General features: G+C 43.8%; 1 protein-coding gene across 1 annotated transcript in view; it reads right to left on the bottom strand.

Annotated features, from left to right (window-relative positions):
- The window catches only part of GALNT10 (polypeptide N-acetylgalactosaminyltransferase 10), a 218,534-nt gene that overhangs the window by 78,720 nt on the left and 125,543 nt on the right, over positions 1 to 14,271 (bottom strand). The window contains exon 4 of the mRNA XM_021697273.1: positions 9,015 to 9,181. Coding sequence (XP_021552948.1) covers positions 9,015 to 9,181 — 167 coding nt within the window. The remainder of the gene's footprint in view (positions 1 to 9,014; positions 9,182 to 14,271) is intronic.

Consider the following 14,271-nt stretch of genomic DNA (forward strand, 5'->3'; position numbering starts at 1 on the left):
AATGCCTACTTTTTGGCCAATGTGCTTTGTGAACGGGCTAGAAACTGTATTATTTGGGCTGATATTTATAGTGAATGAAAACAGCAGGACCTACAGATTAGACATAAGCATTTCTTTACCTAAAAGCTTTTTGTTGTTTTTACCTAAAAGTTGTTTTCCTTAGGAGGTGGGGTAGGGAGAGGAAGAGAATTTCTTGTACTTTGCTTTGTACTTTCTCCTAAACGTGAATTTTCCCTTTAAGTAAATGTTGGCGACTAAGAGGCTTGCTATGAAATCAGATATGGGGTGTTTGAATCACTTACAAGAGTGCCTGGTTCACAGTGTTACATGGGTACCATACCGCATTGTTGTTCTTGCTGGTAGGGCCTGATCCTTGCTGGGATGCAGACAAAGTCAGCCTTTTCGGCTCGCCACCTAACGAGCTAGTGTGCGAGATGTAAAAAGACTTGGTTGGTTTGAGCCAAATCAAGTTAGGTACTAAGGAACCTCTTCCTTTCATTTCAGCCTCAAATTTCATCTCCCTCAAGACCCTGAGTAAATAACAATTCATGTCAACCCTAAGCCGAGGGCTTTCTGTGGTCCTGCTTCTGGGGGCCTTATTCCAAGGACCTCCAATAATAACCTGCTCTTTTGGGGTTTGCTTCCCCCCATTATGTTTTCAAGGAAACACTAAAACAGTGGAAAGGGTTAGATCTTAGTCCTCACAAGAAAATCAGCAGAATATCAGCAATTTAGCATAGTTGTGCTATACCAAGTTTTTAAAATGTAGAAGGCTCACCCACCTCAATAGAAGCGTCACCTTTCTGAAAATATAATGCAGCTCTTTTCCACTACAGAAATGATTCTTTCCCAAACATCAGAGTTTTTGATGCTTCAGATGCAATCTGAGCGATTTATTTGGTTTTTTTTGCTATCTCAGTAAATCATTTATCCAGTGCTTGATTCACAAAATCCTGTTTTTTTAAGATGCTCAAAATATCCCATAAAAATATTGACTCCTGCATCCGTTGTTCCTGACAGATATCCACCAAAAGGTTTATAGATTTCCCTCATTATAAACTAATTGATATCCCATAACAGCTCTAATCTTCTTAGTAGTCCTCTCCTTCGGAGTCCAAGAGAGAAGCATTCCGGATGTCAAAGATATTATAGGAGAAGAGAAACAAGAAGCCTGTGGGTTTTCTTAGTGGTAAGACACCCTAGAGACTGATACTTAAGACGTGGGATTCTTAAGATTACGGAGCCCATCGTGGGGAAGATCAATCCCTCCTGGCAAGTGGGATTACTGACCAGCAGGAGACTAGCTCAGGCCCCTCTTATCCACGGTTTTGCTTTCTCTGGTTTCACCCACCCGCGGTCATCGGTGGTTCCAGAGGCAGGTGACCCTCCTGACATATGGTCAGAAGGTCAACAGTAGCCTAATGCCACGTCACAGTGCCTACGTCATTCACCTCACTTCATCTCATCATGGAGGCATTTTATCATCTCACATCCTAAGAAGAATGAGTGGCACAAGAACATATTTTGATTTGAATTTCCCTGATGGCTAATGATGATGAACATTTTTTTTCATGTGTCTGTTAGCCATTTGTATGTCTTCTTTTGAGAAGTGTCTGTTCATGTCTTCTGCCCATTTTTTGACTTGATTATTTGTTTTTTGGGTGTTGAGTTTGAGAAGTTCTTTACAGATCTTGGTTATCAGCCCTTTGTCTATAGGGTCATTTGCAAATACCTTCTCCCATTCCATGGGTTGCCTCTTTGTTTTGTTGACTATTTCCTTTGCTGTGCAGAAGCTTTTTATCTTGATGAAGTCCCAAAAGTTCATTTTTGCTTTTGTTTCCCTTGCCTTTGGATACCACCTTACACCAGTTAGAATGGCCAAAATTGACAAGGCAAGAAACAACAAATGTTGGAGAGGTTGTGGAGAAAGGGGAACCCTCTTACACTGTTGGTGGGAATGCAAGTTGGTATAGCCACTTTGGAAAGCAGTGTGGAGGTTCCTCAAAAATTAAAAAATAGAGCTACCCTATGACCCAGCAATTGCACTACTGGGTATTTACCCCAAAGACACAGATGTAGTGAAAAGAAGGGCCATATGCACCCCGATGTTCATATGTCCGCAATAGCCAAACTGTGGAAAGAGCCAAGATGCCCTTCAACGGATGAATGGATAAAGAAGATGTGGTTCATATATACAATGGAATATTACTCAGCCATCAGAAAAGATGAATACCCAACTTTTACATCAACATGGATGGGACTGGAGGAGATTATGCTAAGTGAAACAAGTCAAGCAGAGAAAGTCAATTATCATATGGTTTCACTTATTTGTGGAGCATAAGGAATAGCATGGAGGACATTAGGAGAAGGAAGGGAAAAATGGGGCAGGGGGAATTGGAGGGAGAGATGAACCATGAGAGACTATGGACTCTGAGAAACAGAGGGTTTTAGAGGGGAGGGGGGTGGGGGGATGGGTTAGCCCAGTGATGTGTATTAATCCAGGCACGTATTGCATGGAGCACTGGGTGTTATATGCAAACAATGAATCATGGAACACTACATCAAAAACTAATGATGTACCGTATGGTGACTAACATAAGAAAAAAAAAACCATATTTTGAGAGAGAGACCGCATTCACACATAGCTTTTATTACAGTCCATTGTTATAATTGTTCTATTTTATTATTAGTTGTTAATCTCTTATTGTGCATAATTTATAAATTCAACTTTATCAGAGGTTATGTATGTATACGAAAAACTATGGTAAATAGGGAGTTGGTACTATCTGTGGTTTCAGGCATCCACTGGGGTCCTTGGGACATATCCCCACCCATAAGGGGGGACTCCTAGACTGTACGGGCAGGTAAGCAGTTTAGGCCACTTACCACCAATCTCTTTGAGCCTTGGTTTTGTCGTCTGTAAGACGGAACTGCTTCTCCTGCCCTCATACTATAGAGGGAACGGTATTTCACTTCTGGGGTGGTCAGGGGAGGTGATGCTGGGCAGGCCAAAATCCAAACAGTCATTCCGCCTGCACGGCCTGCTTCATCCTTTCCTGCCTGTGGTGCACTCACTGGCATGGGCTCTGCCCTGCCAGGGAGGCTTCCAGTTCCTCAGCCGCTCAGCTTGTCCCGGGGTCAGTTAGTTCAGGAGGAGAGCGGGAGGAACAGATCAATGTTGTGTTCTCTGGATCAGCCTCTCCAACAATACTGCTCATATTCTGGGGTCATCTGACTCCCTTCTCTATTTCACAGTTGCCACAGAGGAGGAGAGATGTGACAGTCAGTTTACAGTGACAAGGGGAACGGATTGTAGAAAGTTAAGTAAGAGAAGCCCAGATACAAAGTTAAATACGACCGGATGACCATGACACAAAGTGCAATGTAAAGGCACTAAACGTCGGCTCCCAGTATGGAACATGATTTAGCTATTAAAAAACAGATGAGATAGCTCTCTGTCTTTTTGACTTAAGGGATGTCTGTGATATATTAACAGGAGTAAAAAGAGTAATGTGTACAGGATGACCCCATTAAAAGGAAAAAAAAAACATGTAAAGATTAGGGGTAAAGGCTTTAGCATCAGCATGCACGGTTTTAAATCAAAGCTCTGCTTCTTTGGGCTAAGTACATGCCGGCTATTTCCTTAACCTCTCTGTATCTCAGTTTTCTCATCTGTAAAATGGGGATAAAAATAGGACCATTTTCAAGTAGAAAAAAGTGGTTTGAGATCATTGAGTCCAGTGGTTTTCACTCCGGGAATGACAGAACCCTCAAGAGTGGCATGGGAATGAATGAGGGAATTCACTTAGCACAAAGTAAGCACTCAGTGAGTACTAGTTCTTGTTACTACATGCTGTTACATGTTAGTATTACTATGCAGGATAATGCACATCAGACTATTAACATTAGTTACCTCAGCTGGAGTGGAGCTAGAGGTGGATTGGGAGGGTATGAAAAAGGAAATGGACATGAAAAGACACTGGACACCAAACAAGACATACAAATGGCAGATAAGCATGTGACAAGATGCTCAACAGCAAAGGTCATAGGGAAATGCAAATTAGAACAATGAGATACTCCTACACACCTATTAGAAGGGCAAAAATCCAGAACACTGACAAGTCCAAATGCTGACTAGGGTGTGGATCAACAGCAACTCTCATTCATAGCCGGGAATGCAGAATGGTACAGACACTTTGTAAGAAGAGTCTGGCAGTCTCTTACACAACTAAACATACTCTGACTATGTAATCCAGCAATTGTGCTCCTTGGTATTTACCTACATTAGCCGAAAACATGTCCACACAAAAACCTGTGCATGGATGTTTATAATCGGGTTTATTCATAACTGCCCACACTTGGAAGGAACCAAGATGTCCTTCAGCGGAAGAGTAGATAAATAAACTGTGATACGTCCAGATAATGGAGTATTAGTCTGCACCAAAAGGAAATGAGCTACAAGCCATAAAAAGACAAGGAGAAACCTTAAATGCATATTGCTAAGTGAAAGAAGCCAATCTGAAAAGGCTACATAGAGAATGATTCCAGTTATATTAGACATTCTGGAAAAGGCAAAACTATGGAGCCAGCAAGCAGGTCAGTGGCTGCCAGGGGCTAGGGGGAGGGAAGGATGAACAGGCAGAGCACAGAAGAGTTCTAAGGCCGTGAACCGATTCAGTATGATCCCATAATGGTGGATATATGTCCTCATACATTTGTCCAAACCCACAGAATATACAACACCAAGAGTGAACCCCAATATAAAACTATATATTTGGAGTGATAATGATGTGTCAACATAGGTCCCTCAGTTGTCACCAATGGACCACTCTGATGCAAGTGCAGAGCACTGAAAGGGCCTGGGGGCTAGCTACGTGTGGGGTGAGGGTGGAGGGGTATATGGGAACTGTCTGCACTTTCAGCTTAACTTTGCAGTGAACCTACAATTGATCTACAAAATAAAGTCTATTAAAAAAAAAAACCCTGAGCGGGGGGGGGGGGGGGGATCCTAAATGCTAATAGTAATTGCCTGCAGATGATAAGGTTATCAACAGGTCTTTCTGCACCTTCAACGTTTTCTCCTTCGCTCCTAGCCTGGGCTCACGCCGTTCTCTTGGCCTCCGACACTCTTCCCCTCCCATGCCCTGGGGAGTAGTATCTACTTATCCCTTAGGATTGAGTTTAGCTGGAATTTTCTCTGCGATGTCTTCCCTGACCTTGTCTGTGCTCCTCAGAGCCTGGATCTCCACCAACGGGCACACATTCCATGGTCTTACAATTGTCCCTTACCCCGTCTGTCTGCCCTTCAAGATGTGAGTGGTTGGGGGGAAGTCTGTCTTAGTCCTGTTGCATTCCCAGCGCCTCGTACAGCAGGTAGTACAGTCAATTCATGAAATTTGTTGAATATACGAATATGAATTAAATCAGGAGAAGTGTAGAGAAAAACAAAATACGCAGTACAAATCTCAGGGTTAAAGAACTGAAACAGTACGGTGCAAGTGGGGAATGGGCACCCCAATAGTTGTGGGGGTCCTGGAAGCAGATGGAGGCTGAGAAAGGAACAGACCCATATGCTCAGGGGCAGTGTCAAGAGTGGTATGTTGAAATGCAGATCAGGACAGGGCAAAATGGATGGCCTTGATGGGTCCCCACGACTGGCATGGTATGAGAGTGCAGGTCAGAATTAATAAGCCCATCGTGGAAAGAGGACCTGACTCCGGCTTCATTGGTGAGGGCCTCTCTTGTGTGAGCCAGTGGGTCCAGCAATGTCCATAATCCTCCCAGCACCAATCACTGCCAACAATCCATCAATAGCTCTGCAAACACTTGAAACACTTGCTTAAGATTTCCTCCTAGGGAACCATTCCCTGTGCATGTGTTTGTTTGTTCCCTGATGGGGAGTTGAGCTGGGGAGAATACCGTCAATGAGATCATACCATAGCCTTTCCTTTCTGTACCTCATCATTCCAGGGAGTCCATCATCGTTCAGGTAAGGACAATAACCCTTTCCATTACTACATATCCTGTTTTTCTGCAACACCAACACTATTTGAAAGTGGGGAGGAGAAGGAGAAAAGGAGTAGAAAAAAACCAAATGAACAAAGGCCTCTCGTTTCTTCTAATAAACAATCTCCCATCCGGGCAGTGTAATCTGGAGGCAAGTCTGCTCCCCTATACCCTCATCGCTCTCTCCCACTATGTCCTCCTAATCCTCAAGCAAAGCTCACACATTTGAAGAGCTTTTGGACACCCCTGGAAAACTCTGTAGCGCTCTATTTGCAGGCAAGGCCAGGATTATTCTGGGGTCAGCATCAGCCTCCAGTCTAGTCCCCAGTGCTGCCTGCACAAAGCTGGGGATCTTATTTCAAGCATTCATCTATTCCAATTTTGTCTCCTACCCGAGGTCTCAACCCTTAGCTGAATTACAATTAGTTGCCCTGAGGAGCCTGGAGGAGACTCATTTCAGAGGAAAATGCCTTCTGCTGAGCAACGCCAATCTAGCCTGTAGTTAGCATCTGTAAATTTCAACTCTGAGAACTGCCTCTGCTCACATGGCCCAGAGAAATCTGTCTTTTATGATGGCCCATATTTGCTGTACTTTGGACAGGCCTCTCCATAGTTCTGAAATTGTTTCTCCCAAATCTCATTTTTAAAACAATCACTGCTAAGTTTTCTTCCAAAGCTGCCTTAAGAATTTCTTCTTGAAACTAGAATAATGATTGCTTTTCTGAAAAATGCAGGTTGTGAAATCTGACAGCTACTGTGCAGGACTGAGGGGCATGACGTAGGAGTTGGGTCTCTGGGTTGCACGCCTGATTCATTGAGAAAAAGGGGCAACAATTAGGGGCCTGAGGTGTCATTTGCATCTGGGAAATGGGATTGTATCTGTTCTCTTCCCTATCTTATTAGGGTCTGGCAATGGCACCACATTCGATCAATATTTTTGCTCTCTGGAGAAACAGATATGCTAGGAAAATGTCATTCTTATGAAATCTGCCTCTTCTTTCTCAAGACTGCCACATTCTTTTATTATTGGGGGGTGGGTGCATCATGTTATTTTTATCACTGAGGAAACTGGGATATTAGAAGTACAAACCATTATAGTCCAGGATTGGATGTTTTTGATGATGAGCTCTTTATAGCAGGAACTCTGCTCTTTAATACAATGGAAAAGTAATTTATTGAGAAGTGTCCTTGGGGATAGAAAAGAGTATTGCACTTCTGCTGATGTTTCTCATAACCAGCTGAGGTGAGGAGGGACAGGCTGCCCCAGGAGCCCAAAGACGGGCTTCTCGTCCCTCCTCTGTAACCAGCCAGCTGTGTGCTCTAGTTAAGCCTGTCCACTGCTCCAGGCCTCGGGTTTTCCACCTGTAAAAGGAGCAGGCTAAGTGATATCTGTGATTATCACGCATTTTTAAGCAGTGCAGCTGCTCTTAGTGAATACCTTTTCAGAAACCAAATATAGACCATGCCAGGAGAGGGAGCTGAACACCCGCCAACCCCCACCCCCCCCCCGCCCCCGCACTGGCGAGGTTTACCCTCTTGCTCACAGTGTTCTGTGAGGCATCCTTGGGCCCTTACTGCTCTGAGATACACACTGGAAGCCAGCAGCCTAGATGGTCTTACAATTCTTTTCTAATTGAGCAGGGAGAAACACTCGTTTCTAATCCAGCAGATGTGTGGTTTATTCTACCTCTGGAGGACTCATGCCCCATGACACTCAGAGAGGGACCCTACCAAGTGGTGTAGGGTCAACCCCCAGGACAGCTGATGCTTCAGAACACAGGTGACAGGGACCTGAGGCTGAGCACAAAACACAGGCTAGCACCGGCCATGGAAGGAACGTCTGTGTCTTCCCCAGCCACGGCTGTCTCAGTGGCTGAAGATGACCCTGCTGCTCGTGTGTGTGTGTGTGTGTGTGTGTGTGTGTGTCTGCCACGTATTTCCTTCCTTCCTCCCTCCTTGTTCATTCGTTCACTAAGTCACACACAGTTATGGATCCCCTGCTCTAGACCACGAATGATCTAGTGAGGAGGACTGACAACAAACAGGCCAACCAACAGCCACACAACTACGCAACGACACATGAAGAAGAGTGAGCAGTGCTGGTGGGGTGCACCTAACGGAAGATGGTGTGAGGAGCCAGACAGGGGAAGAGGCAAGAGGATGTGTGGGCAGAGGGAGCAGCGGGGGAAGATCCCGAGGCAGGATGGAACCTGGCCTGCTCGAGGAGAGAGGGCCCTGCTCTGGTTGGTACCTCGATGGCAAGAGTGGATGAGCACAGCCCTGCCTACCGCGGCCGTCAGGTTCAACCACAGCAGCGAGCCCGCTCAGAGCAGGCAAGCTGTAGCTCAGTCTTCTCAGCGGTAGAATGGTGTGGCAGACACTGGAGAAGGGCTCACTCAACACCTTCTCTAATGCACGTCTCCCTTTCCTACCTCTCTTCAAGAGGCCCCAAATCAAAATATCCTGGCAGATAGGGATGCCTGGATGTCAGAGTTCTGGCCAAAAGTCCTTCCTGAATAAGAAGGCAAAATCTTGAAAAAGGGAGGCTTTGTTCTCTTTACCCTTCCTCCTTCTCCTTGTCTGAAAGGCAGACTTCCCAGAGGTAGAGCAGCCATTTTGTGGCCATGAGGATGAGGAAGCAGGAACAGAGAAGCCTGGTGCTTTGATGATAGCCTGAGGCAGCTGTACCAATCCTGGATCCTATTAGAAATGAATGAATGAATGAGCCCCCTTACTTGTTTGAGCTATTGTTTATCGAGTTTTCTGTTATTTGCAGTTTAGTGCACTTCTACATCGATACAAACAGGATAAAAACAGAATGTACTTCATGGGATGTTGTGAGTACTAAATGAGATACTGTGTATAGGGCCAGGGTCACGGCCAGGCACACAGCAAGCATCAGTAAACAGTGGCCCACCTGTTGGTGCTGCTGAAGAAAACCTGCCACCCTTTTGGCCAGTCACTGAATGGAGTGTGGGGGGCAGGAAGCTGGGTGGGGTGGGCCCTACCTCGATCGCTGAAGTCATCAACCAGCACAATCTCGGCGATCAGCTCCGGGGGCGAGCGGTTCAGCACGCTGTGGACGGTGCGGAGGAGGGAGGACCAGCCCTCGTTGTGGAAGGGGATGATGATGCTGGTGTTGGGGAGTGTCTCCAGGTAGCGTTTGCCATTGCAGCTAGGGGAAGACACAGGGGACAGGAGATGATAGGTTCAGCTCTCATCTTGCCAAGAGAACTCCACAAGCACACGGTTTGGCTAACTGCAAATGCCACACCTTTCTAGCCTTCTGGGAACGAGTGAAAGCCAGGGACACCTCAGTCACTTTAGAACCTCCTTCCACTTAGCACCCCGAAGTCCTGTCTCCAATTCCTACACACACGGTGGACAGGGATATGTCTACAAGAAGCCCCTGACTCTGTATAAGAGCAGTTATAAACCCACGACAGCAGCCCTGGGGTTGGGTGCCCTCCCTCGCTACAGGAACATGGTTCCCCATCCTCATGATTCCACGTGGAAGACAGCCCTTCAGTAACGCTCTGGCCTCTCTCCTCACCCCTCGCACACTCCTCACCCGTGGAGGAGAAACCATTTATGCCCGAGTTTGGAAGAATCAACTGGGCTTCACTGGCCCAGCCCCCTCCGCTCTCCCTCCCTGGGCTCTACTGGCGGAGGGCACATTTTCACTTCTGCTCAGTCCCATGGTAAGCTTGGGGGTGGGAGGCCCTGCCCCTGTGGGCCTTTAATATCATTGTAACACCCAAGAGAATTAACAGAGTTCCTTAATACCATCAGATATCTAGTTGGTGTTCAAGTTTCCCTGATCTGCTATCTTTTTACAGTTGTTTAAATCAGGATCAAGACAAGGCCCACATGCTGCCTTTAGCTGATGCACCTTCTAAGTCTCTTTTTTCCTTACGATTTGTTTGTTGAAGAAACTGGGTCATTTGAGCTGTCGGATCTCCTACAGGCTGCATTTTGCTGCTTGCATTGCTGTGGTGTCTCTGAATACCTTCCTCTGTCCACCCCTCCTTGGCTCCTGTAAATTGGCAACTAGGTCTAGAGGCTTGGCCTAATTCGGTGAGATATTCTGGCAACCTCTTTATAGTGGTGTGAGCCTCCTATAGGAAACACATACTCTTCAATGGTCTTTCCTTTTGTGATGCTGGTGGCCACTGATGATCAATGCCTAAATCCTTCAGTTCATCAGGGGTTTTCAAAATGGTGATACTCTTATTCTATCATTCTTCATTTACTAGCTGGGATACTATAATGAAGAAAAATCACCACATCAACTATTTGGTTGAGGTACAGGAAAGTATAGGAAAAGTACAGGAAAGATATGACACATTCTTTTTTTTTTTTTAAGACTTTATTTATTTGACAGAGAGAGACACAGTGAGAGAGGGAACATAAGCAGGGGGAGTGGGAGAGGGAGAAGCAGGCCTCCCGTGGAGCAGGGAGCCTGATGCGGGGGCTTGATCCCAGGACCCTGGGATTGTGACCTGAGCCGAAGGCAGACACCTAACAACTGAGCCACCCAGGTGCCCCAAGACATGACACATTCTTGATTGTCAGTTTTCAGAATGACTTGGTTCCCTACCATGTTCTAAAGATGGCCAATTATTTGTTTTCATTATGAACTCATAAATTTTCACATAATCAATGTTTCAGTTCAGTGCAAATATTATTATTCTTATTCGTTCCCAAATAATACCATCTCGAGTCCAAGAGAGTCTTCTCAAGTTGGCTCCTAGTCCTTTGGATATGACCACAGAGTATTGATAAAAGATTACAAAAGATTCTCCATGCTTAACTTGTACATTTTCTGCCCTAACCTGGATCAGCCATTCTGCCAAGGAACCCCGGCTCCAGACTATCATCGAGATCTCCATTTGGATACTGCAATACGGGTGCTAAGGGCATTCATTACTCCTGGGTTGGTTATGGTTTCTATGCCTTTACAGTCGTCAGGGCTAGAAATGCTTTATTTTATTTTATTTATTTTTAAAAGATTTTATTTATTTGAGAGAAAGAGAGAGCACAAGAGGGGGGAGGGGCCGGGAGCTAAGCAAACTCCCCGCTGAGCAGGGAGCCCGATGTGGGGCTCAATCCCAGGACCCTGAGATCATGACCTGAGCTGAAAGCAGACCCTTAACTGACTGAGCCACCCAGGTGCCCCAGAGCTAGAAATATATTTCAATACATGCATCATGAGTTCATGCTGAAGTTTAATATTTAATAGATAGGACTACAGAGTTTTACTGAACCTTAATTTTATATTGCATGTCCTTTTAATTGAGATATGATTTATATACCATAAAATTCAACATAAGATGCACCCCTTTAAAGTATATAATTCAGTAGTTTTTAATATACTCACAAAGTTGTACAACCAACACCACTATCTAATTCCAGAACATTGTCATTGCCCCTAAAATAAACTTCATATCCATTAGTAGTCACTACCCCTTATCCCTCCCCTCAGTCCTTAGTAACTACTAATTTGCTTTCTGTTTCCATTGGTTTTCCTATCCTGCACATTTTATGTAAATGGAATCATATAATATGTAGCCTTTTCTGTCTGGCTTCTTTCAATGAACATCTCTTTAAGGTTCATCCATGTTGTAGCATGTATCAGGACTTCATTCTTTTTATGGCTGAATAATATTCCAATGTATGGATATACCATATTTTATCTATGTATTCATCAACCGATTGACATTTGAGTTGTTTCTACCTTTTGGCTATTATGAATAATGCTGGTACAAACATTCATGTTTAAGTTTTTGTGTAGACATGTTTTTAGTTCTCTTGGGTATATATACCAAGGAGTAGAACTGCTGGGCCATATGATAACTCCATGTTTAACTCTTCGAAGAACAGCCAAACTGTTTTCCAAAGTGGCAAGAACATTTTACACTCCTACTAGCAACCTATGAGGGTTCCAAATTCCCCACATGTTGACCAACTCTTGTTATCATCCATCCTTTTGATTATAGCCATCCTAGTGGGTGTGAGGTGGTATCTCATTTGGTTTGAGTTGCATTTTCCTAATGACTAATAATGTTGAGTATATTTTCAAATACTTAATGGCCATTTGTATATCTTCTCTGGAGAAATGTCTAGTAAATATGGATTTCCTTTTTAGATTGTTCTTACTAATGTATAGAAATATGATTGATTTTTGTATATTGAACTTGTATCCTGCAACTTGCTGAACTCGCTTATTAGTTCTAATTTTGTGTATGTATGTATTCCTCAGGATTTTCTATATATAAGACAATGTCATGAGCAAATAGAGAGTTTCACTTTTTCCAAGCTAGATGCCTTTTAGTTCTTTTTCTTGTCTAATTGCTTTGGCTAGAAACTCCAGTATAATGTTGAATAGAAGTGGCAAGAGCAGACACCCTTATTTTGTTCCTGGTCTTAGAAGGAAACGCTTGCAATCTTTCACCAACAAATATAATGTTAATGTTGGTTGTTCATAGATGTTCTTTATCAACTTGCTGAAGTTCCCTTATATTCCTCCTTTGTTGAATGTTTTTATAATGGAAAAGTGTTGGATTTTGTCAAATGCTTTTTCTGCATCTACTGGAATGATCATATGGGTTTTGTTCCTCTATTCTATTAATAAAGTGTATTATATTGATTGATTTCCATATGTTGAACCAACCTTGCCTTCCTAGGATAAACCCTACTTGGTCATGGTGTATAATCCTTCTTATATATTGCTGAATTTGGTTTGCTAGTATTTTGTTGAGGATTTCTGCATCTACATTCAAAATGGATATTGGTCTATAGTTTTCTTGTGATGTCCTTGTCTGGTTTTATCTGTTTTATCTCTTTTGCTAAAAATCTAGGTTAACATTGTTACTTATTTGCTTTTTCCTATAATATATATAATTGCTTCAGAAAAGCAATTCCAATATCATTGCTAACAATCTGATTTTATAAAATTTGAGATTCCTTTTGTCCTTCACTTCTTTTTGTCTGTGGGGTATATTTCATTAGCGATATTAAGGATTTTCCCAGGGCCCAGAAGATAGGATCTGAGGACCAGGCAGGCCCAGGGGGAATGTCAAAACTATCTACTTTGTCTCCAGTCAGAAGCCAGGTATGGTAGGCAGAGTAGCAGCCCAAAGATATCTAAGCCTTAATCCCCAGAAGCTATGAATATGTTATCTTACATGGCAAAGGGACTTTGCAAATGTCATTAAGGTTAAGAACCTTGAGATGAGTTTGAGAAGCCTGGATTACCCAAGTAGGTCCAATATAACTACAAGTGTCCTTAAAGGTAGAGAACCTTTCTGGCTGGCTCAGAGAGATGAGAAGGAGGGTAGAGAAGTGAAGTGTGAGAGGGACTCAACTCACTATTGCTGGCTTTGAAGATGGAGGAAGGGGGTCATAAGCCAAGGAAAGTGGGTGGCCTTTAGAATCTGGGAATGATCCTCAGTTGATGGCCAACAGGAAAACAGAGTTTCACTTTTCATAACCAGTCTGCCAATAACCCAGATAAGCAAGATTCCCCAGGGCCCTCAGAAGGGAAGGAAGCCTGGCCAACAGCTTGATTTTAGCCCATGTTGGACTTCTGACTTGCGGAACTGTTAAGAATAACTTCGTGTTGTTTAAACTGCTAAGTTTATGGTAATCTGCCAAGGCAGCTGCAGAAAACTCATACACAAAAGTCATCTTTGATACCCTTTGCCCAGTCTGTAAACATTATTTGCAAACACTTCAAAAGTAGAAGATTTCACAAAAAATTCTCATGAGTCTCACATGGCGGCAGTGGGTTGGAGTTGACAGTGGACACCCCTCTCCATGGAACAGGCGCTCTCTGGGTCCCCTCAGCCTTACACCAGAGCTGTTTCACTCCCTTACATTGCCTCCCAGGCCCCTGGAGACCTTTGAAACTGACAGCCCACAAGTAAAAGGCATTGTGGGAGGGAGCTAGCTCCACAAGACTGGTAAGAAGTTTTTTGGAGAAAACTTGGAACAACAAATGTAACAACAAAGTGTCTCCTTTTGTATGCCGCTGCAATCCACTGTTCAACTGCCAAAATGCATCAGGGGCTCTCTGCAACCTACTTTGAAACATCTCAAAAAATAAAATAGATTGACAGATGGAGAGAGGGATGGACAGATACGTGATAAAATGGGGAGAGAAATGCTAACTGCAGAATCTAGGTGGTGGGAACATGAGCGCTCAATGTGCAATTCTTTAAAAACTTCTCTGTATGTTTGATAATTTTCAGAAAGAAACATTAG

Source organism: Neomonachus schauinslandi, chromosome 7, assembly GCF_002201575.2.
Source record: "Neomonachus schauinslandi chromosome 7, ASM220157v2, whole genome shotgun sequence".
Taxonomy (NCBI): domain Eukaryota; kingdom Metazoa; phylum Chordata; class Mammalia; order Carnivora; family Phocidae; genus Neomonachus; species Neomonachus schauinslandi.